The sequence below is a fragment of the Mobula hypostoma genome, chromosome 13, assembly GCF_963921235.1.
Source record: "Mobula hypostoma chromosome 13, sMobHyp1.1, whole genome shotgun sequence".
Taxonomy (NCBI): Eukaryota; Metazoa; Chordata; class Chondrichthyes; order Myliobatiformes; family Myliobatidae; genus Mobula; species Mobula hypostoma.
The window spans coordinates 67,091,518-67,116,497 of record NC_086109.1 but is presented as its reverse complement, the minus strand read 5'-3'; the positions used below and the strand labels follow the sequence as shown (position 1 = coordinate 67,116,497).

General features: G+C 40.4%; 1 protein-coding gene across 2 annotated transcripts in view; it reads left to right on the top strand.

Annotated features, from left to right (window-relative positions):
- znf710a (zinc finger protein 710a) overlaps positions 1-24,980 on the top strand; it is a 57,953-nt gene that overhangs the window by 17,669 nt on the left and 15,304 nt on the right. For both annotated transcript variants that reach the window (XM_063066524.1, XM_063066525.1), the window contains exon 2: positions 14,238-15,682. In XM_063066524.1, coding sequence (XP_062922594.1) covers positions 14,276-15,682 — 1,407 coding nt within the window. In that variant the 5' untranslated portion in view covers positions 14,238-14,275. The remainder of the gene's footprint in view (positions 1-14,237; positions 15,683-24,980) is intronic.

Here is a 24,980-nt window from a genome sequence, read left to right as displayed (position 1 = left end):
ATTTTTCCCCATATAAATTAATGGGAATTGCTTCTTCGCTTCATGCCATTTCAGCATGAAAGGTTTCATAGGAACGCTCTACCTTAGCGGGGGAAATACGGGACAAACCAATTTAGCCCAATATACGGGATGTCCGGTCAAATATGGGACAGTTGGCAACCCTGTGTTCAAGTTCAACAGTGCGTGACAGGGAATGAGGAAAGGTGCAGCTGACTCATATCGTTTCCTTGCAGCCCAGTAGTTGGAGACTGCTGTATTAGGGCAAGTGACTGAAGAGGCAGAATAATCCTCTCACTTTGCTAGAATGTTTAGGTAGTCTACCCTGACCACCATTAGATTTCGTGTTTTTGTTTTGAGAGAACTCACGTTGAAAACATTTCACAAAATAAGTTTTTAAAAAAGGGAATTGGAAAAAAGGGGGAAAACAAAGACCATTAAAAACAGAAAGACTATTATAATGTTGGTAACTTTTATACAAAGAGTGAGACTTTTTAAAAACAAAGTTGTAGAGTTGGCAATTATTTTTTGTACAAAGAGATTGCTAAAAGCAGTTATAATGTTGGCAAACACGAGGAATTCTGCAGATGCTGGAAATTCAAGCAACACACATCAAAGTTGCTGGCAGCATCTCTAGGAAGAGGTACAGTCGATGTTTCAGGCCGAGACCCTTCGTCAGGACTCCTGACGAAGGGTCTTGGCCTGAAACGTCGACTGTTCCTCTTCCTAGAGATAATGCTGGCAATTCCTTTTTGTACAAAGAGTGAGAGGCTGTTTTTTTAAAAAAAAAGTCAATTTTGTTGGTAATTCTTTGTGTATGTAAGGAGCATAAGTTATGTTCTGTGTGTAAAGCAAACTGTATCACTCAACTTCAGTGACCATAATTTCAATGCATTTCTATAGACAAGTACTTAGTTTTTCTGTTTTTCAAGAAGGGGAAATGTGGGAATTAATATCATTCCTATGCCAATCAGTCATTCTCACATGGGAGGAGTTTACATACGGTACAAGCAGGGTTATCAATAAAGTTCAGTTGAGTACCAGGCATGCTGGCGTCCTGGTGTGCTCTATCTCCACTGTCCTTCCATAAGCACAGGAAGAATGATGCTTACATTAAAAAGTAAGCTTAATTTGTGGTATTTCATATTTAAACATAAATCGAACAATGGATTCAGTAGTGAAAAAATTATAATACTAAAATATACCTCGAGGCTATTTGTAATTGGTAATCCATGTTTGTTATTTTTTCTTATGACTGCCGTATCCCAGAGGCTGTATTACAAAAAATGAAGGTATTTGAATGTGTTCATGTTCACTTTTTAAATTTTACTTCTGATATTATCTTTAATTTTTGGAAGATTTTTCAAAGTAACACTTTAAAATCATTCAAATTGATTGTTGAGTGAATCTAGTGTCATAAAATAAGCACATCATTCCTAAGCAACAAATGTTGTGAAATCTTCAATGGGCTTGGCACTTTGGGCTTGATGTCTGTGGTTTTTTTTTGAAACTGAGTGTGTGAGAAAAATTAGGTACCAAACATAATAGTACCCTTCTAATAAAAAGTTGCCCTATATTTTTTTTAAGTAAATTGTGGAAATGCCATCTGTTTAAAATAGCTAATTGGTAAAATGCATGGGCTAAGTGAATTGGGTTGATGGCTGCCAGCATGTCCATTGGTTGGGTATACAACAGAGAAGGAATGAAATTAGCACGTTCTTCTTTAAGGGGGAACTGAAAAGAGAACGAAGAATGATGAAAGTGTTTCAAATTTTTTTTCCTTGGTAATTCTTAAACTGAAGGTGTATGAGAATATTCACCTTGGACCAAACTGTATGTCAGTAGGTATTTAAAGCACTATTGATATTTTTGTTTGGAATATATTAATATTAAAGCTTGAATGCCATCTTGACCCCCCCCCCACACACACTGCACACAGGCTTCGCAAACACACGTGTGCTACACACATGCTACACAAAATGAATGTGGGGGTGAGAGTGAAGAGTTTCTATAAATTGATAAATGTAGCTTTTCATTGAATAACATTGGTGACACATCAAACTTTAACTTGACATTCAAAGTAAAATCCCATGTGTTAACTATTGAAAAATACAACACTGGGGCAGGCTGAGGGGAAGGGGAACAAATTGCTGGAAACTGGCAACTGATCAGGCAGTGTCGAGAAAGTTGGGTTAATTTTTGAGTAACCAGGTTATTACCCTAATCTTCACCTTTGCTTCTGGTGTTACACAGTGGGATCATCATGAGAAATTGAGGCCTGCTGCACCATGTGAAAATAAATTTTGCTTGCTATCAACATAATCAAAATGTGTAATGATGGTGGGAACTGGAATCTTTGCATTTTTAAACAGGAAGCTGAGTTTAAATTTATTTTGGCTTTGGAATTCAGTTTTTAAGTGTTGCGGTGTCTGCTTTCATTAAAATAATGGAGGAAGCTCTACTCCATGCTGAACTGTTTTAACAAATCCTTGCAAAAACTTTAAATTTTAAATGTGATAGGTAGGCTTTCAATTAATGTCGACATCAGGCATACTTCATGCCATATTCAAACAACTGTTGTAATTGTATGAGATTTCAAAACTTCATCTATATGCAGTTGACTTTGGCAAAACAAATAATTGTCTTATTAAATTTACTAATTGAACATTAACCTTAAAATCTTTCGGTTTTTGCATTGATTTTCTAAATGTAGTCTCTAAAATTGCAAAGTGATTTTTCTACTTGAATTAGAAACTTGGTCCCAGAGCATTGCCAGGCCCAACTATGAAAATTATTATTGACTTTTTAAGCTTTACTTTTATGGTTTGAAGTTATTGTCTGCTCTTAGAATTATTTTGGAAATTTTAAGTACTTCAAGAAAGTTGTATCATATATACAGTACCTATCAAAAGTATTTACCCCTTGGAAGCTTTCATGTTTTATTGTTTTACAACATTTAGTCACAGAGGATTTAATTTGGCTTTTTAGACGGATCGACAGAAAAAGACTTTCATGTTGAAGTGAAAACATCTCTGCAAAGGGATCAAAATTAATTACAAATATAAAACACCATACAATTGATTACATAAGTATCCACCCCTCCACTTAAAATGACACACCAAATCATCACTGGTATAGCAAATTGGTTTTGGAAGTCATGTAATTAGTTAAATGGAGATCTGTTTTTAGAGACCTGTATGTAGTCAAGGTGTAAAATACACCTATATCTGGAAGGTCCAATGGCTGGTGAGTCAGTATCCTTGCAATAACTACACCATGAAGACAAAAGAACACTCCAAGAAACTGCGAAAAGGTGTTTGAAAAGCACAAGTCAGGAGATGGGTGCAAGAAAATTTCCAAGTCTCTGAATATCCTTTGGAGTACATCATCAAGAAATGGAAAGAGCATGGTACAGCTGTAAACCGGCCTAGAGCAGGCCATCCTCAAACTGAGTCCCTGTGCAAGATGGGGACTAGTGAGGGAGGCCACCAAGAGACCTATGATAACTCTGGAGGAGTTGCAAGCTTCAGTGGCTGTGATGGGAGCGGTGCATAAAACTGTTGCCTGGGTACTTTACTCAGTTGCGGCTTTATGAGAAAGTGGCAAAGAGGAAGCCATTGTTGGGGGAAAAAAAACTCTCGTAACATCTCGGCTAGAGTTTGCCAGATGGCATGTATGTGGGAGACTTTGTAGTCATCTGGAAGAAGGTTCTATGGTCTGATGAAACCAAAACTAAGCTTTTTGGCCATCAGACTAAATGCTATGTTTGGTGTAAGCCAAACACTACACATCAAAAACACACCACCCCTACTGTGAAGCATGGTGGTGAATGCATCATGCTGTGGGAATGCTTCACTGCAGCAGGCCCTGGAAGGCTTGTGAAGGTAGAGGGTAAAATGAATGCAGTAAAATACAGGGTGATCCTGGAGGAAAACCTGATGCAGTCTACAAGAGAACTGTGACTTGGAAGATGATTTGTTTTCCAGCAAGACAATGATCCCAAACATAAAGCCAAAGCTATGGAGGAAAGGCTTAAAACAGCAAAGCTGAAGTCCTGGAATGGCCAAGTCAGGGTCCAAACTGCAATCCAATTGAGAATTTGTAGCTGGACTTGAAAACGGCTGTTCACTCATGATCCCCATGCCATCTGACGGAGCTTGAGCAGTTTCGTAAAGAAGAATGGGGAAAAATTGCAGTGTCCAGATGTACAAAGCTGATAGAGACCTATCCACACAGACTTAAGGATGTAATTGCTGCCAAAGGTGCATCTACTAAATTTTGACTTGAAGGATTGCATACTTGTGCAATTAGTATGTATGTATATAAATATTAGTTAAATAAGTAGAGCAGAAACAAATATAGTGAGGTAGTGTTCATGGTTTTAACGTCCATTCAGAAATCGGATGGCAGAGGGGGAGAACCTATTCTCAAATGAGAATTAAAGCAGAATCAGTTATTATCAATGATGTGCTATGAAAATAGTTGTTTTGTAGCAGCAGTACATCGAAGGAGAAAAAGAATTTCTAAGTTACAATATAAAAAAAATTAGTGCAAATAGTAATACTGAGCTACTGTGTTCACAGACCATTCAAAAATCTTGTGGAGGGGAAGAAGCTGTTCCTAAAACTTTGAGGGTCTTCAGGCTCTTGTACTTCACTAGTAATGAGAAAGGACATGACCAGAGTGGTGGGTGTCTCTGATGGATTTGTTAAGTTAACCATAAACAATATTTTCAGTCTCAACTGCACCCTTTGGTAGTCTGTGTTTTTGTTCTTAATTCCTCCTTCCTATTTATATTGAATTTCCTTGTTTCCATTTAAAAATTATTTCTGATCACTGGTTCATCACAAGTGAGCAAAGCAAAATGCAGTAGATGGAAATATAACAAAAATAGAAACTGGCTGAAAATATGGAGAGGCGAGCAGTATTAATGTTTTAGACCACTTGCCTTTCATCACAATGAGGAGAACTGAAATGTTTGAAGTTACAGGCAAGGGGATGGTTTGGAGATAACAAGTGTCTGATAAGATGGAGACTGGTTGAAGGACAAGAACTGACTGAAAGTGTTATTTACAGATCTCTGGGAAAGATAAATAGCAAGAGAATGCGAGTGAAGGGGTGAGGAAGTGGAAAACAATTGTAGAACTTTGAAATATGAAACAAAGTTGCTGGAAATCTGGTGTTCTTTGGTATTGGGATCTCTATGTATTATGTTGGGTATTATGTACTTTGATTTACATCAGATTACAGTACAGGTGTCCCCTGCTTTTCGAACGTTCGCTTTTACGAAACCTCGCTGTTACGAAAGACCTACATTAGTTACCTGTTTTCGCTAACAGAAGGTGTTTTCACTGTTAGAAAAAAGCAGCACGCGATAAGAGGCAGCGGGCACCCCGAGCAGCCAAGCTGCTCCCCCGGTACTGCATTCTAGCCAGCATTGCTTAAACACGTGCCTGTGAGCATCTGTGCTTTATGTCGATTTATTTTGAGCATCCATTTGCAAGATGAGTTCTAAGGTATTGAAAAAGCCTAAAAGAGCTCGTAAGGGTGTTACACAGCGTAAAACTAGACATAATTAAGCATTTCGATCGTGGTGAACGAAGTAAGGACTAAATGAGTTTGGCTTGTGGAAGTTGACGAAGATGATGTTGGAGGTTTTGACATCCCATGACCAAGAACTGATAGATGAAGAGCTGATGCAATTGGAGGAGGAGAGGATAACAATTGAAACGAATGCAGTAGCGAACGGACTGAAAGTGAAGTCGTCCAGGAACTGAACGTGAAGCAACTGCATGAGATGATAGAAAAATGTGCGAGGCTAAGCAGTGAAGCATACTGTCATTTTTCAAGCCTTCCACAGCAGACGACAAACCTCGACTTTCGACATCGAGGCAGGCAGACATGGAAGAAGATGACCTGCCTGCGCTGATGGAAACAGACGACGATGAGATGACACCCCAGTGTCCCACCACCCCAACCTCGGGCCGCCGACCGATACATTGCCGTGGAGAATGCAGCGGTAGCCGGGACACACCCAGCACATCTTTAAGAAAAAAGCCAAAATAAACAAGCTAATTAATTAGGTGCAGCCCGGCACCTAATTAATTAGCTTGTTTATTTTGGCTTTTTTAAAAAGATGTTCTGGGTGCGTCCCGGCTACTGCTGCACCACCGCATGCTTCACAGATTGATATTGGTCCGCGGCCTGGCGGTTGGGGTCCACTGCACCACCCCAACCTCCGACTCAGCCTAACACACCATCATCAGTTTGCTCGGCGCTGTCTTCCCAACTCCGGTAAGTGATACTACACTGTACATACATTATTTCTACTTATGTAGGCAGTGTATTTTTAGGCGTTATTTGGTATGATTTGTCAGTTTCACAGCTTAAAGGTTACTGGAGGGAGTGTTTCTGCCGAGAGTGCTTGTGTGAGATTTTCGCTACGGAGAACAGTGCGGCAATGATTGTAGAAAAGTATTTCTACTTTATATAGGCTGTGTATTTATCATATATTCCTGCTTTTATTATATGTTAGTGTTATTTTAGGTTTTATGTGTTATTTGGCATGATTTGGTAGGTTATTTTTTGGGTCTGCGAATGCTCACAAATTTTTCCCATATAAATAAATGGTCATTGCTTCTTCGCTTTATGACATTCTGGCTTACAAACGCTTTCATAGGAACGCTCTACCTTCGGATGGTAGGGGAAACCTGTATAATCACAAAACTTGGTAAAATAGTACTCTATCCTTTTCTGCAGTTCCAAAAATGGCTAACATATGCTGAAGGAACAGCATCTCCCTGTTCAACTAGACCTATTACAATCCTCATGATTTTGCATCAGATGCAGGTTGCCAGCCTTTCTGGTTTCTATCAGAATTAATGCTGTCCAGTTTTGATTAAAGTTGTAACACCATTTCCTCTGCAGATGGTGCCTGATGTGCTGAGTATTGTGAAATTGACATCTACTTCTGATTTCCAGTGACTTCAGTGTTTTATCTTCGTTCCAGTGCTGATAATTTTTCCCCTTTTGTTCTTGTTTATTTCTGTTGACACCTTCAGACAGGTTAGCTGTGATCAGAAGGCTTTCAGCAGCCTCACTTAGCTGGCACCCACCACTCATCTCATTCAGGTTTGCATAGTTTCCACCATATCAGACACTACCTTTGTGTTTTTTCCACCTCCCTCTCGCATCTCAGTTTAACATTTCTTTGATTTCTAATTATCCCATTCTGCTGAAAGGTCAGTAACCTGAAATGTTAGTTTACTTTCTCCACAGATGCAGCCTGACTTAATGTTAAGTAAATATTTGGCAATGAATTCTGCAAATTTTAAGTGTGTAACTTTGAACTGACAATACCAATGCCGCTACTAAATATCTTCCAAAATGTAGAATTTCTCTTATAACATCTTTAGTAGCACACTTCCCTTATTCCATGAGACTGTTGATTGTTTTGAAGTAGAGGAAAATACAAAACTTTGAATAGATGTATGTTTTGTTGAAGATTCCTTCAGCAAAGCACAAATGATAACATTGTCAAGTGAACAACATAAATATTCTTGAGTGAGATACTCTTGCATTTGTATTGAATTCCTGATTTGTTTACTAAGTGTTGTATTCTGATGTTTTAATCCAAGTTTCTTTCAGAAATCAGGAGAGTGGCACAAAACTACACGAGAGGTCTGCTAAGTGCTGAGTGACAAAAGAATTAAGGTCTTGAGATGACGCTGTGTTGCGGTCAGCTATTTTTGTATCCATACACAAGGAAGATTCCATTCAAATTTATAGATAAGTTGACCAATGAGAGAGCTCTTATTCAAGTAATGCAGAACACAAGCTTCCAGAGCTTTTGAGAATTACGTATACCAGTGCAGCCACTAGGGGAACACAGACAATTACGTATACCTATTGTAACCACTAGTGAGCAAACTAAGCAGTTATTTGTACATAAGTAATTATAGAAAAATAAAAACAGACAGTTTATTGTTAAACTGCAAAAAGAATAACAGTTAAACAGTAATCTAAGAATTACAGTCAAATACAACATGTTGTAGTTTGCAAACTGCAGTGGATTCCAGTTAATTGGGACATACGTGACCTATACATTTTGGCCCAATTAAGCAGCTATCTAAATTAGCCAAAGTTTCATGAGAATGGATTAATGGGTATAAAAAAGACTGTGATTGTACATTAAAATGAATTATAGGACAAACTACCAATACCACCACAGTACTATAAAACTATTAGTTCTTAATAGTAATCAACAGAGGAATTCATTCAGTGTAAGCTGCTGTGTTCTTACCTGTGCAGAGACCTAGTGTGGATAACAGACTACCTTCATACAATACTTTCGACAATAGCATCCTCCAAAATTTCATTTTGATTGTGACATTGAAGATCCTTGCCGACACCTTCAAATTTTTCATAACTTGAAGTAGTAAAATACTTTCATTTTCACTCCCGGCTGCTTCTGGCAACTCCAAGCCTGAAATCAGTGAGCAAAACAGTTCTGATTTGTCTAGCTTATTTCTCACCAACTATCCGTGATAAAAATCACTGCTTTTTAAGCATCTATGCAACTGATGCTACTGAAAAACTGTTTGCTTTAAGCGCAGTGTAGTGTCTAATGGCCGCTGACATGCAAGTGACTGATGCTAGTTAGAAGCTGTTCAGCAACAGTCTCCTGTCCCAATTAAATGGCATAATGTCCCAAATAAACGAAGGGAATCTGGATATTTTCTCAATTAGTTTTGGTTCTTTAAGAGCTGTTCCAAATAAGCCACTGTCACAATTGACCAATGGCTTAATTAACCGGAATCCAGTATATATGGTATGTACTTTTCATACTAATAAACTGGTTCCTGTGTCAGCAATAATATATTAACTTGGGAGCATGTTAAATAAAATTTCAGAATTTGGCAGCTCATTCCACAGGCGTTTTTTAATGCTGCTCCAAGTTCAAGTTTATTATCATTTGTCTGTATATGTATACAACTAAATAAATCAATGTTCCTCCGGACCAAGGTGCACCCACGGAACATACTGCATTCAGCACAAAGCAAAAATATTACTGCAATAAGTTAATAACATATAATTCAGTGTGTAGTGTGCAGTGATAAGATCTCAGTGGCAGGGTGTTCATTAGTCTCAGCCTTGGGGAAGAAGCTGTTACGCAATCTGAAAGTCTTAGTCCTGAAGGTAGTGGGTCAAAGAGATTGTGGAATGGGTGGTAGGGATCCTCAACAATGCCTTGACTTCCTTGGATACAGTGCTTCTGGTAAATGTCACAAATGATGAGGGGGGAGAAGGGAGATTCCAGAGATCCCCTTGGTTGTTTTTATTATCCTCTATATAGAGTCTTGCAGTTTGTACCACACAATGGTGCAGCCAGACAAGACACCGATGGTATTCCTGTAGAAACTTAGAATGGGAGCAGAGAGCCTAGCACGCCTCTTTCTCCTCAGAAAGATAGATCTTGGATTCAAGTTTCAGTTAAATGTTTTCCCCTTTCACCTTAAATCTTTAGTTCTCTTTTTTTATTTCTACCAATCCTCAGGAAAAGGCTGTGTATTCTCCTTATCTGTACCTGCGTGATTTTTTATACTTTTATAAGAGCGCCGTTTCAGTCTCCTGTGCTCTGTGGAATAAAGTCCTACCAACATCTTTGCAAATCTTTTTTACTATAGGAAAAATGTTATTGAACTGGAAGTAGTGAAGAGAGATCAAAACTGAACAGTATTCCAGTGTGCTTCACAAGTGTCTTGTAGAACAATGCAATGACCTTCATATTGTTTTTATACCTATTGTTTTTATACTCATAACTTTGAAGGCAAAGAATCTCAATATGTTAAAATGGAGGATGGGTGATGAGCACTCTCAAACATTGCTCACAAAGAACCTAGGTTTTGAGAAGTTAGAAATCTGCTTGGATGGGGAAATGGATTGGGGGTGGGGCTTGAGTGGTGGTAAGGGTCCAATCACAGAATGCCCCACCTCCCCCTCGTACCCCATCTGTTACTTATTTTTATACACACATTCTTTCTCTCACTCTCCTTTTTCTCCCTCTGTCCCTCTGAATATACCCCTTGCCCATCCTCTGGGTCCCCCCCCCCCGTCTTTCTTCCCGGACCTCCTGTCCCATGATCCTCTCGTATCCCTTTTGCCAATCACCTGTCCAGCTCTTGGCTCCATCCCTCCCCCTCCTGCCTTCTCCTATCATTTTGGATCTCCCCCTCCCCCTCCCACTTTCAAATCTCTTACTCACTCTTCCTTCAGTTAGTCCTGACGAAGGGTCTCAGCCTGAAACGTCGACTGCACCTCTTCCTAGAGATGCTGCCTGGCCTGCTGCGTTCACCAGCAACTTCGATGTGTGTTGCTTGAATTTCCAGCATCTGCAGAATTCCTGTTGCAGACAGAATATAAGATGTTTTTCCTCCAACTTGAGTGTGGCTTCATCTCAACAGTAGAGGTGGCCATGGACTGACATTTTGGAATGGGAAGTGGAATTAAAATGGGTGGACACTGGGAGATCCCACTTCTTCTGGTGGGTGGTGTGTAGGTGCTTGGCAAAGCGGTATCCCAATCTACATCGGGTCTCACCAAAATTTAGGAGGCCACACCAGGAACCTCCTGGTGGTAGGATCCCATTGGAGATGGCGGAAGTTGCAGAGAATTATGTGCTGGACGTGGAGGCTGGTGGGGTGGTAGGTGAGGTCAAGAGGAACCCTATCCCTGGTACAGTTGTGGAAGGATGGGGTAAGAGCAGACATGAGTGAAATGGAAGAGATGTGGTTGGGCAGCGTTGATGGTGGAGGAAGGGGAAGTCCCTCTCTTTGAAAAAGGAGGTAATTTCCTTTGCTCTGGAGTGAAAAGCCTCATCCTGAGAGCAGATGCGACGGAGATGGAGAAATTGAAAGAAGGGGATGGCGTTTTTACAAGTTGCAGGGTGGGAAGGGCTTTAGTTCAGTTAGCTGCGAGAGTGTGGGTTTATAATAGACATCAGCAGATACGCTGTATCCAGAGATAGAGAGATCAATAAAGAGAAGAAATGGTGTTGGAAATGGAGCAGGTAAATTTGAGGGCAGGGTGGAAGTTAGAGGCAAAGTTGATGTTGACAAGCTCTGCATGTATGTAAGAAGCAGCACCGATGCAGTTGTCATTGTAGCATAGGAGAAATGGGGGACCAACACCAGTACAGGCTTGCAACATAGATTGTTCTACATAGCCAACAAACAGGCAGGCATAGCTGGGACCCATGCAAGTGCCCATGGCTACACTTTTTGAGGAAGTGGGAGGAGCCTAAAGAGAAGTTGTTGAGAGAGGACAAGTTCCATCAGCAGGAGGAGAGTGGTGGTGGAAGGGAACTGGTTGAGTCTGGTGTCTAAAAAGAAATGGAGAATTTTGAGGCTTTCTTAATGGGGGGATGGAGGTGTATAGGGACTGGATATCCATAGTGAAAATGTGATAGGGACCAGGGAACTTGAAATCATTGAAAAGAACCAGAGTGTGTGAAGTGTCATGGATGTAGGTAGGAAAGGACTAAACTTGGGGGGGGGGGGGGTGCGGATTAAGACAGTCGAGGTATGCAGATACGAGTTCAGTGGGACAGGAACAAGCTGAAACAACCGGTTTACCTGGACAAACGGGTTTGTAGATCTTGGTTAGGAGGTAGAAATGGGAGGTACCGGGTGCGGGAACTACGAGGTTGGTGTCAGTGGATGGGAGATCCCCAGAGCTAATGTCTGGTATGGGAATCAATGGCCTGAGAGTTATTGCTGGGCCTCAATAAGGTAGAGGCAGTCTGCCAGACTACTACAAGACCCTCTTTATCTGTGGGTTTGGTGGTGAGGTTAGGATTAGTACGAAGGGAGTGGGGAGTAGAGTGTTCAGAAGGGATGAGGTTGGAATTGGAGAGGAGTGTTGAAGCCGAGACAGTTGATGTCCCATCGGCAGTTAACAATGAAAAGGAGCAGGCAGAACACCAGGGTGAGGTGTCCAGGAAGAGGAGGAAGGTTGAAGACAGGAGAAGGGGTCATTGGTGCAGGATGGAGAGCCCTTGTCAAAGAAATAGGCTCGGAAACGGAGGCAGGGGAAGAAAAGCTAAGTGCCATGGTGGGTGTGGAACTTGCAGGGGGACAAAGGTGAGGCCCTTACCAAGCACAGAATGTTCTGCCTCAGAGGGAATGGTGAAGTCTCAGCACAGATGAGAGCTGGGATCAGAGGAAGAGGGTTGGCAGTAAGGGTGCTCTATTTCCTGCTTCACAACTCCTTTAAAAATACTTCATTGTTGGGATAAGTTGATATTTACAACAGTTTTGAGTTTATTTTGCTCCTCCATGCTGGTCTCTGCCCATGAATTCTTGTAAATATGATTTATCTGAGATGAAGTCTCAATAGAAAATTATTTTTCTTTTGGCGACTTGTATGGAAATTGAATAATTCACTTCTGAGTTTTCACTCATTTTCTAAAACTGCACATAATTTTATAAAGTTCTACAATTTCTTTTAATCATTCTCCAATCTCCTTTTCTTGATCCCCTATTAGTCTCATTAATTTGGCTTTCATCTATATTTAAGTATTTGGAAATACCAATTTTCAGATTTTTCTTTCATGACCCCAGAGGGCTAGTTTTCTGCAGTGCTGTATACTGACTGCAGTGGCACTTCACTTTGTCCATATTGTTTTGGTTGATCAGTTACAAGTAGTTTGCATGATTCTGACACATTTCCTCTTTTGTTTTTATACTGAAATATATCTTGATCTGTTTCCTCAATTTTACAATTGTGTTGCTATGTGAGTAAAGTTTGTCTTGCATATGAACTTTTGGCAATGTAGTATAGATTAGTAATCTAAATATTCCTCATCTAAATTTTGAAAAATTAGATTGCTACCTCTCATGAAGTGAGGAAGCAGCTTGCGGCAGTGAGGGGGGGGGAGTTTGGATTACAAGTAAGCTAATTACCACCAGTTTTTGCAGATTCAACCCAAATTCTCTCTGCTACAGCCCCACCTCCTTTCTCTAGTGTATTTTTAAGTTGCACAGCTTTATTCAGGATATGTTATATACCTTGTAGAAAACCTTAAATTAAAAATGCAGAAAGGATTCTCTGCCACAGATTTAGAAGTAACAAGAAGTATTCTGAGATACTTTTCAAAAATGGGACATCAAGGAAATATTCCAAGGAAAGAGTAAAAGAACCAAGCTAATCCAGATACAAGTGAATGCACAAGATTACCTTTCTAGCAAGAGAAATTCATTGTTTGTAATGGCCTTTGTGGCAATGTGTGCATCATTTTAAGTAGGATGCATGTAAGATTTTAACTTGATCTCCGAGCGGACGAATAAACAGCTATATTCAGTAAGAACCCTTGGGATAGCTTCAGGATTTCTTCTGAACATTGCAACAGAGGCATGAACTTGGAAACATAGGCCTGAGCCTACTGTTGTGGGAGACCAAGCTTGTTAGTCGCCTGCCTAATGAGCATACTGTTACTTTGTGGAGATACTTGGTTGCACATCAACTAAGTGCAGAACCCCTAATCTATAGACAGTTGTGTATGAAAATCCCAGGAGATCAGCTTTTTCTGAGACACAGGACTTAAACCATCTGTTTAACACCAACAATCATTCTATGGTCAAAGTTACTTTGATCACATTTTTCCCCATTCTGTTGTATGTGCTGAGCATCTGAACCTCTTGATCATGTCTGCATGCTTCTATGCATTGAGTTGCTGCCACATGATAGGCTGGTTGGATATCTGCATTAATCAGCCGATATATCTAATAAAGTGGCCACTAAATAATTGATGTAGATTGTACTTCTGTCCCTTGTAACCATTCTTTGAATGAGAATGCTAGATTCTAGGTTGGCCGGTACTTGTGTTGGAAATTCTAGGAAAAGTTCAGTACTCTGAACTTTGAGGTCAGAATGTAATTAGGAGGTCACAGGTCATCAGCGGTGTGGAACTTCAGGACTTGGGTGTTTGCATATGGTCTAGACTTTCAACATAATTACAGAGGTAAATAGCTAGAAAATTTTGAACGTATCTGGAAAATGTTATACTCATTTTTTGGCGGATATTTTGATTGAGATTTGTACTCGTGTTTAACTATTGGCTGTATAAGAATATGATTATGTGCATTTTAGAATGAATTTTTAAATTCTAGTTAATCAGTTAATTGTTAAATAGGACATTTTTTGTGTGTGTGTATATATATTGGATTTTTTTTGTCTTACAGGTATCTCTTGGAGAGCAGTTGGTAATGCATTGAAAGTCATGGATCACCTTGTAAATACTGGAACCCAAACAGATCCTGTTGTGATACTAAATTTTGCACAAGCAGTTACTTTGGGCCTTGTTGGTCAGAATGGTCTTTTGAATTTTCCATTCAAAGAGAATGGAATTTATCATATACCAGATGCATCAGTTAATGAGAGTACTGTACTTGAACATCTCACCCCAGAGCAAAGTCCTGGACTGGATGTGATTAATACTTCAGAATGTTATGAACAACACGAGGAGGAAAGTTTAGAAGTGGAGAATGGCTTTATACCTTTTGAAAGACAAGCTAGGAGAAGAAAAAGGCAGCCAGTGAAGTTAGTACATGCTGAAAAAAATGATGAGAATTGCAAAGAAGAAACTATTGAGGAGGAGTACAATGCAGGGAATCAATCCAATACTGTTCTATATAGAAATGGAATAAAAATGATTGACATTAGTAACTTCAAAAGGAAACATCTGCACCGTCCTCTTCGTGAAAGGACTCAAGAAGTTCAAGTTGTTGCCTTTCCTCCAGCTTTTAAGGAAAATCTCCACTGCAACTCTTCTGACCAACAGGAAAAGATTGGCACTGAAGGGGAAAAAATAATGAGCAGCTATTTTGAGACAAACAAATCGGCAAACTTAAGCCAAATGGTAGAACAATTTCCAGAGGAGTCAGTCACTCAGAATCGTAACTTTGTGTGGCAGGGCCAAGTACCGTACGAAGTAGAGGTGTCTGCTCCACAACCGGAGGATCGAAACAGAAGAGCACAGATAGATCGTTTGGATATTAATGTACAAATTGATGATTCGTATTGTATTGATGTTGGGGAAGGGCAGAAACGATGGCAGTGTCGATTGTGTGAAAAATCGTACACTTCTAAATATAACCTGGTTACTCACATACTGGGCCACAGTGGTATTAAACCTCATGAATGTCAACACTGTCACAAGCTTTTTAAGCAGCCAAGTCATTTACAGATGCATCTTCTCACTCATGAAGGCATACGGCCACACAAATGTGAGGTGTGTGACAAAGCCTTCACACAGACCAGCCATCTAAAAAGGCACATGTTACTGCACACTGACATCAAACCTTACAGCTGCAGAGTTTGTGGGCGTGGGTTTGCCTATCCAAGTGAGTTGAAAGCTCATGAAGCAAAGCATGAAAATGGCAGATGTCATGTTTGCATTGAATGTGGCTTAGATTTTGTGACACTCATTCAGCTAAAAAGGCACCTTGTTGCGCATCAAGGTCCCACACTATATGAATGCACAGAGTGCAACAAAACTTTCAGTTATCGGAGTCAACTCCAGAATCATATGATGAAACATCAGAACATCCGGCCGTATGTCTGCACTGAATGTGGTATGGAATTTACTCAACCTCATCATCTGAAGCAGCACTCGCTTACACACAAGGTAAAGCTGTTCGGTTTGCTATTCATCTGAGGATTTTCAAATTAAAAATTTAAATTCTCTCATTTGTATTCATTAATATTCAGTTGCAAGAAAGTTTGTGAACCCTTTGTAATTGCCTGGTTTTCTGTATTAATACTCATAAAATGTGGTGTGATCTTCATCTAAGTTATAGTAACAGACAAACACTATCTACATGAACTAATAACACACAAACAATTGTACTTTTCATGTCTTGAATACATTGGGAGAACTATGTGAACTCTTGTATTTAACTGGTAGAACCTCCATTAGCAGTAATAACCTCCACCAAATGTTTCCTGTAGCTGCTGATCAGACTTGCACAATAGACCATTCCTCCATACAAAACTGTTTCAGTTCATCAATATTTCTGGGATACCTTTCATGAGCAGCCCTCTTCAGGTCATGCCACAGCATCTCAATTAGGTTAGGGACTGGACTCTGACGTGTCCATTCCAAGACAATTTTTCTTTTTAAACATAGAAAACGTACAGCACAATACAGGCCATTCGGACCACAAAGCTGTGCGGTACATGTCCCTATCTTAGAATTACCTAGGCTTTACCCGTAGCCCTCTATTTTTGTAAGCTCCATGTAGCCATCCAGGAGTCTCTTTAAAGACCCTATCAGTTCCGCCTCCACCACCGCCGGCAGCCCATTCCACGCCTTCACCACTCTCTGTATTTTTTAAAAAAAAAACAACTTGCCTCTGACATCTCCTCTGCACCTACTTCCAAGCACTTTAAAGCTATGCCCTCTCATGCTACCTCTTCAGCCTTGGGGAAAAGCCTCTGACTATCCACACGATCAATGCCTCTTATTATCTTGTACACCTATCAGGTCACCTCTCATCTTCCATCGCTCTAAGGAGAAAAGGCCGAGTTCACTCAACCTATTCTCATAAGGCATGCTCCCCAATCAAGGCAACATCCTTGTAAATCTCCTCTGCACCCTTTCTGTTGATTTACTCTTGTTTTGGATCATTGTTTTGTTGCATCATCCAACTTCTGTTAATCTTCAGGTGACAGACCGCTACCTAGACATTCTCCTGTAAAATGTCTTGGTACAATTTTTGAATTCATTGTTCCCTCATTGATTGCAAGCTGTCCAGGCCCTGAGGCAGCTAAGTAGCCCCCAGCTATGATGCTGCTTCCACCATGCTTCACAGTTGAGATGAGGTTTTGGTGTTGGTGTGCAGTGCCCCTTTTCCTTCAAACATGGCACTGAGCATTTCTGCCAAGTAGTTCAACTTTCATATTGGCTATCCACAAACATTGTCGCAGAAGCCTTGTGGAACAATCAGAGGTGGTCTTTTGCAAACTTGAGGTGTGCAGCAATATGGTTTTTTTTGGAGAGCGTGGTTTCTTCTGTGGTGTCCTTCCATGAGCACCATTCTTGTCCAGTGTTTTTCTCATAGTGGACACGAACAGAGACTTTAGCAAGTTGTAGAGATTTCTACAGGTCTTTTGCTGTTACCCTTGGGCTCTTTTTCAACTCCTTCAGCATTGTACGTTGTGCTCTTGTTGTGATTTTTGCAGGAAGCCCACTCCTAGGGGGAGTAGCAACAGTACTGAGTTTCCTCCATTTGTAGACAATTTCTCTTACTGTAGACTGATGAACACGCGGGTCTTTAGAAATGCTTTTGTAGCCTTTTCCACCTTCATGCATCTCTACAATTCTTCTAAGGTCCTCTGAAAGTTGTCTTGATCGAGCCACAGTGTATTTGAAACATTATCTTGAGAGGAGCGGGCTTTTTCAGTAACCTGACTTTGTGTGTCTTTTTTCTATATAGGGCAGGGCACCTCTACAACCCACACCTCCAATATCATCTTAGTGTTTGGAACAGCTGACTCAAAATAGCTTTTGTGGAAGGCATTGCCCCTTCCACAAAGGGTAATTGTGATTGTTTAAATGGTGTACTCAGTATTGACGAGAACTACTATTGTTTGTGTTATTAATTTAGGCAGATTGTGTTTGTCTATTCTTGTGACTTAGATGAAGATCGGACCACATTTTGAGTAATTAAAGCAGAAAACCAGGTAATTGCAAAGCGTTTACAAATTGTATAGCAGTCATCTTTTGGAATTTAGTTGTACAAAACACTCTATGGTTCAAATTTGAATTGTTTTTACCAAAATGTAAATTTATTAGCTTATCAAGCTTATCTAATTTGATAACTGAATGTTACATCAAAACAATCAAATTAGACAAGGCACAAAATAAAAAATAGAGATTGCCACCAATAACACTGCTTAGATGTTGCATCTGTCAGTTAATGACATTTGGCAGTCGCATGTTGTAACAGCCAGTAGAAATAGAAATGGGTTAATTTGGTTATAATTTTACTTTCAGATTGCTTAATGGGCACAGCTAAATCTAGTATTTATATATGTACTGTGACCTGCGGCTAGGAGGGATACAACTGTATGAAGACTTTAATGGTTTGCTGTTATTACTGAGCAAAATAAAATCTTTATTGAGTTTGTGGATATTTTAGTTATTTTTCTGTTGTCCTTAGATAAGCAATGTTTTCCTTACCTGTAGGACTATTTTCCAACATAATTCAATAGAATTAAGGGCTTGAAGCAACAAGAGCTGCCTACATTTTTTCCTGTAGATTTCATAGAAAATGAAAGGATAAGATGGTACATGAAACAGTGTTGTGCAAGAACAAGCTATTCAGCTCACCATGTCTTTGATGCCAATCCCAACTAATCCCATCTGCCTGTTCATGGTTTATGACCTTCATTTTCTGTCTGTTCGTGTGTCCATCCAAACGCACTTTAAATGTTACTGTTGTATCTGCTTCCCCCACTTCCTCTGGCAGTATGTTCCATATATCAACTGGCCTTTCCTGTTGAATTCTTTAACCTATACTTTAAAGATGAATCAATTGGTGATCTCAATAAGACCTATTAGACCTACAATAATGAAAGGGATTGGCAGTGTACAAATAGAAAGGCTGTTTCTTTGTGCTGAGAATTCTGAATTCGAGAGATGGGCATAATGGCAAGATGAGGATTGGCTATCCTTAAGGCAAAGATTGGATCAATTGCTTTACCCTCAGGGCTGTAAAATTCTCTACCCCATAGGACGGTAGGTAGAGTATATCATGGCTAGAGCTATTAGATATTTGAAAACAGGACCTTGTGATATCGAAATTGGTCAGGATAATTGAGCAATTATCTAGTCTTAATATTGGGCATTCTCCAACACATGTTCAGGAATCACTAGGTTGTAAAATAACTGAAGTATCTTTCATTGGATTTTCATTTGTCTGTTCAGTTCTTAAAAAAAAACAGTGGAACAGTGTTTTGTAGGCTGGCCTTGTTTGAAATTATTTGAACAGTGTTCAAAATAAACTGTCTTAGTACAACTTAATTTGTGAAATCTACCAGCAGTTATTGATGGGACCTCAGCTCTTGGAATTATTCATAAAAGCAGGTACAGTGAGTAGAAATGTGAGCAGTCAGTTGTTTCTTTTCACGCTCCTTTCGCAAAGGATGTCTATGCTCTGAAATTAGTGTAGGAAGTCTGAAATAGAAAATGTTGAGCTGGGGTATCGTAATTGAAATATTTAGACTTTAGTGAAGGGTATTTCTTGAGGCTGAAAAAGGAAGTTTTGGATTCTTTTTGAAGCACTGACTAAAATAAGATTAAGGTAAAGGTTGTTGCTTAGTGATTTTGGCAGTCTCTGTATTGAAAGGGGAAAATTCTTGGGCATATACAAATCATCTACGGATGCAGAAGTCCAAGTTGTATTTTGCTACCTTCTGTTCAGGATTATTAAAATATAAAACAATTTGTTAAGTAAAGGAAATGATATGACTAAGGTGGGAAGTTGACAAAATCAGTCTCCATGATCTGGAGACTGTAGTGTCTCTAAAGCAGTGGTCCCCAACCACCGGGCCGCAAAGCATGTGCTACCGGGCCACGAGGAAACAATATGAGTCAGCTGCACCTTTCCTCATTCCTTGTCATGCACTGAATTTGAAATAACCTACCAAATAACATACAAAACCTAAAATAACACTAACATATAGTAAAAGCAGGAATGATATAAATACACAGCCTATATAAAGTAGTAGAAATAATGTATGTACAGTGTAGTTTCACTTAACAGAATCAGGAAGATTAAGCCAAAATGGATTTGTAGAAAAAAATCAACACGTACACGCATGCGCACGTCATGCATGCACACACAGGTGCCCGTGCAAGGCTTCATGGTCATGGTAGACTTTCTCAGGGTAAACAGCGTTCTGTATTTGACTGCTATTTATTTGGGAGTGAGAAAGTTGGCAACTCTACTTGAACACCCCCCCCCCCCCCCAGGGTCGGGGATGTCTCGGATCAGGTCCACAGCAGTTTGGAGGGGGAGGGAAGCCAGATGTTTTGGTACATATTGGTACCAATGACATAGGAAGGAAAAGCGAAGAGGTCCTGAAGAGAGAATTTAGAGAGTTAGGCAGAAAGCTGAGAAGCAGGACTTCCGGGTAGTAATTTCTGGATTGCGACCTGTGCCACGTGCTAGTGAGGGTAAAAACAGGATGGTTTGGTGGATAAATGCATAACTGAGAAGTTGGTGCAGGGGGCAGGGCTTCAGGTTCTTGTATCGTTGGGATCTCTTCTGGGGGGGGTATGACTTGTACAAAAGGGACTGGTTGCACCTGAACCTGAGGGGGATCAATATTCTCATGGGCAGATTTGTTAGAGCTGTTGGAAAGGGCTTAAACTAATTTGGCAGGCGGGTGGAAATGGAGTGAAAGGACTCAGGATGGAATGGATGGTAAAAAAGCAAAGATAGCGTGCAATCTGCATGTCAGGAAGGGCAGGCAGATGATAGGACAAAATTGCAGCCAGCAGGGTGAGTATCCGTGCAGGCATGTAGAATCAGAGGGCAGCAAGTACGGTACCCAAAGTGTTATATCTCAATGCACGCAAGAAATAAAATGGATGATCTTGTTGCACTCTTGCAGATTGTCAGGTATGGTGTGGCCATCACTGAATCATGGCTGAAGGATGGTTGTAGTTGGGAGCTGAATGTCGAAAGTTACACGTTGCACAGGAGGGATAGACCTTCACCAGGCAGAGGGCGTGGCATGGCTCTGCTGGTAAACAATGGCATCAAATCAATAGAAAGATGTGACATGGGATCGGAAGATGTTGCATCCTTCTGAGTTGAGTTAAGAAACTGCAAGGTAAAAGGACCTTGATGGCAGTTATATACAGGCCTCCCAACAATAGCTGGGATGTGGACCACTGGTTACAACAGGAAATAGAAAAGGCGTGTCAAAAGGGCAATGTTATTGTAGTCTGGGGAGATTTTCACGTGCTGGCCGATTGGGAAAATCGGGTTGGTAATGGCTCTCGATAGAGCTTGTTGAATGCCTACGAGATGGCTTTTTAGAACAGTTTGTCAAGCCTACTAGGGTATTATCTAACTGGATTGGGTGTAATGTAATAAACCTGAGGCGGTTAGGGAGTCTAAGGTAAAAGGAGGAATCAGTGGTCACAATATGATTGAGTTCAACTTGAAATTTGATGGGAAGAAAGTAAAGTCTGATGTAACAGTATTTCAGTGGAATAAAGGAAATTAGTGGTATGAGGGGAGATGGCCAAAGTAAACTGCAAGGAGATGCTGGCAAGGATGATAGCAGAGCAGCAATGATGTGAGTTTCTGAGGAAAAATGAGGAAGCTGCAATGATATACGAGGGCTGATCGATAAGTTCGTGGCCTAAGGTAGAAGGAGTCAATTTTAGAAAACCTAGCACGTTTATTTTTCAACATAGTCCCCTCCTACATGTACACACTTAGTCTAGCGGTCATGTAGCATACAGATCCCTTCTTTGTAGAAGTGGCCCACAGCAGGGATGATTGATAAGTTCGTGGCCTAAGGTAGAAGGCAATGATTATTAACTTCAAACTTTCTGCATTCACTCAGAGTTGAACTGCACATGCATGTAATGAGAGCATCTTGGACCCCAAGGTGGTCCACAGCAGGGGTGATTGATAAGTTCGTGACCTAAGATAGAAGGAGATGAGTTATACAGCTCTTGAACTGCACGTGCATGTAACAACTCTGAGTGATTTATGCAGAAAGTTTGAAGTTAATAACTCATTTCCTTCTACCTTAGGCCATGAACTTATCAATCACCCCTACTGTGGACCACTTTTGGAGGTTCAAGATGCCGACTTCTACAAAGAAGGGATCCGTATGCTCCACAACTGCTGGACTAAGTGTGTAAATGTAGGAAAAGTAAATGTGCTAGGTTTTCTAAAATTGACTGCTACTGCAGGCCACCAACTTATCAATCACCCCTCGTATGTAATTCAGAAATACTCAAATGGCAAAATAGTACATTGTGGTTGTCAAGGGAATTCAAAGCTAATGTAAAAGCAAGAGGGCATACAACAAAGCAAAAATTAGCGGGAAGATGGAGGATTCTGAAGCTTTTAAAAACCTACAGAGAGCAACCAAAAGAATCATTAGCCGGGAAAAGATAAAATAAAGCAAGCTAGCAAACAACATGAAAGTGGATCGTAAAAGATTTTTCAAGTATGTTGTATACTAAAAAAAAATGAGTTGAGAGTGGATATAGGACCACTAGAAAATGAGGCCGGAGTTAATAATGGGGGACAAGGAGAAGACAGATGAACTAAATGTGTAGTTTGCATCAGGCTTCACTGTGGAAGACACTGGCAGTATGCTAGATGTTGAAGGGTGTGAGGAAAGAGAAGTGAGTGCAATTACTAAGGTACTCAAAAAGCTGAAAGACCTAAACGTATACAAGTCAGCCAGACCAGGTGAATTACACCCTAGGGTTCTGAAAGAGGTAGATGTTGAGATTGTGGAGGCATTAGTAATAATCTTTCAAAAATCATTGGATTCTGGCATGGTGCCAGATTACTGGAAAATTGCAAATGCCACTCTACTCTAAGAAAGAGGAAGGCAGCGAAAAGGAAATTAGACCAGTTAGCCTGACCTTGGTGGTTGGGAAGATGTTGGAGTCGATTGTTAAGGATGAGGTTATGGAGTACTTTGTGACACAGGACAAGATAGGAGAAAGTCAGTATGGTTTCCTTAAGGGCAAATTTTACCTAACAAACCTGTTGGAATTATTTGAGGAGATTACATGTAGGATAGATAAAGGGGATGCAGTGGCCTTTGAAGAGATGCCACATATGAGGCTGCTTACAGGAAAGTTGGCATGGTTAGAACATTGGCTGATTGGTAGGAGGCAGCGAGAGGGAATAAAAGGATCTTTTTCTGGTTGGCTGCCAACGACTAGTGGTGTTCCTCGGGTTGGTGTTGGGACCGCATCTTTTTATGCTGTATATCAATGATTTAGATGATGGAATAGATGGCTTTGTTGCCAAGTTTGCAGATGATATGAAGATTGGTGGAGGGGCAGGTAGTGTTGAGGCCACGGGTAGGCAGCAGTAATCAGATTAGGAAAATAGGCAAGAGAGTGGCAAATGAAATACAATGTTGGAAAATGCGCGGTCATGCACATTGCTAGAAATATTCTAAACAGAAAATCCAAAAATCTAAAATGCAATCAGACTTGGGAGTCCTTGTGCAGAACAACCTAGAGATTAACTTGCAGGTAGAGTTGCTGTTGAGGAAGGCAAATGCAGTGTTAGAATTCATTTCAAGAGGTCTAGAATACAGGGATATGCTGAGGCTTTCTAAGGCACTGGTGAGGCCTCGCCTTGAGTATTGTGAACGGTTTTGGGCTCCTCATATAAGAAAAGATGTGCTGGCAATGGAGAGGGTTCAGAGGAGATTCACAAGGATGATTCTGGGAATGAAAGGGTTACTATACGAGGGACATTGGATGGCTCTGGGTCTGTACTCACTGGAATTTAGAAGGATGAGGGGGGAGTCTCATTGAAACCTTTTAAATGTTGAAAGGCAAACACGAAATCTGAAAATGCAGGAAATTCAAGCAACACACATCAAAGTTGCTGGTGAACGCAGCTGGCTAGGCAGCATCTCTAGGAAGAGGAATAGTCAACGTTTTGGGCTGAGACCCTTTGTCCTGACTAAAGGTCTCGGCCTGAAACGTCGACTGTACCTCTTACTAGAGATGCTACCTGGCCTGCGTTCACCAGCAACTTTGAAATATTGAAAGGCCTAGACAGAGTAGATGTGGCAAGGATGTTTTCCATGGTGGGTGAGTCTAGGACAAAAGGGCACAGCCTCAGAATAGAGGGGTATCCATTTAAAACAGATACAGAGAAATTTCTTTAGCTGGAGGGTGGTGAATTTGTTACCATAGACAGCTATGGGGCCAGGTTTGATGTATTTAAGGCAGAGATTGATAAGTTCTTGATTGGACACATTGTCAAAGGTTATGGGGAGAAGGTTGGGGACTGGGGCTGAGGAGGGGCAAGAAAGGATCATGATTGAATGGGGGAGCTGATTTGATGGGCCAATGGCCTAATTCTGCTCCTATGTCTCATGGTCTTGATGCCTTTTTGTAAGAAATACCTTGACTCCAAAATGAAAACCAGAAAATGGTAGTGAAGACAAGTAGATCAGGCACCATCAATGGAAATGATCTATGGATACTGCCTAACTTCATGGTATTAAGTGCTAGTTGTTTTTAAACTTGGATTTTTAACAACTGCATTTTTGCTGCATTTCAACATGTAATCTGGTTCTGAACATACAGGCATGATCCCTTATTCTTAACTTTGAAATTTATCAGCATGATCCCTGGTTGCATTTATAACTTAAATCAGACATTTTAACACTTTCTAAAGACTGCTATAAAGCCAGTCGTTGCTATAGCGGCATCTAGACTGGACTTCAAGGTGAGTGGTCCTGAGTTTGAATCCAGCGGGCTCCTTGCATGCTTTCCATCCGTGCTGGGTTGAACATCAAACTATAGCAACTCTGCCTTGTTAAAAATGCACACAAATACTATGGAAATGGCAAGTTTGCAGTCCGATGTGCCACAAGATGCAGATAAGAACAATTAAAGACAGCCATTGCTCCAAGCCTTTAACAGTAACAAAGTATGTCAATTAGTTATTAATCTAGTGGCCCTCTTCCAAATCTCTTCAGTCATCTATTTCACTGGAGTGTGGTTCAAAATGTGACAGAATTCTAAATGAGGCTTGACTAAGCATTTAGGGAGGAACATTATAGTGCTGCATTTAGTTTTTAATTAGATTGTCCTTTCAGCATTCTTTTAGAATTTGCTATAAACCCATGGCATTCAATATAATAATACCAAGTCTCTAGCTCTCATGTGTAGATCAATTTCCAGC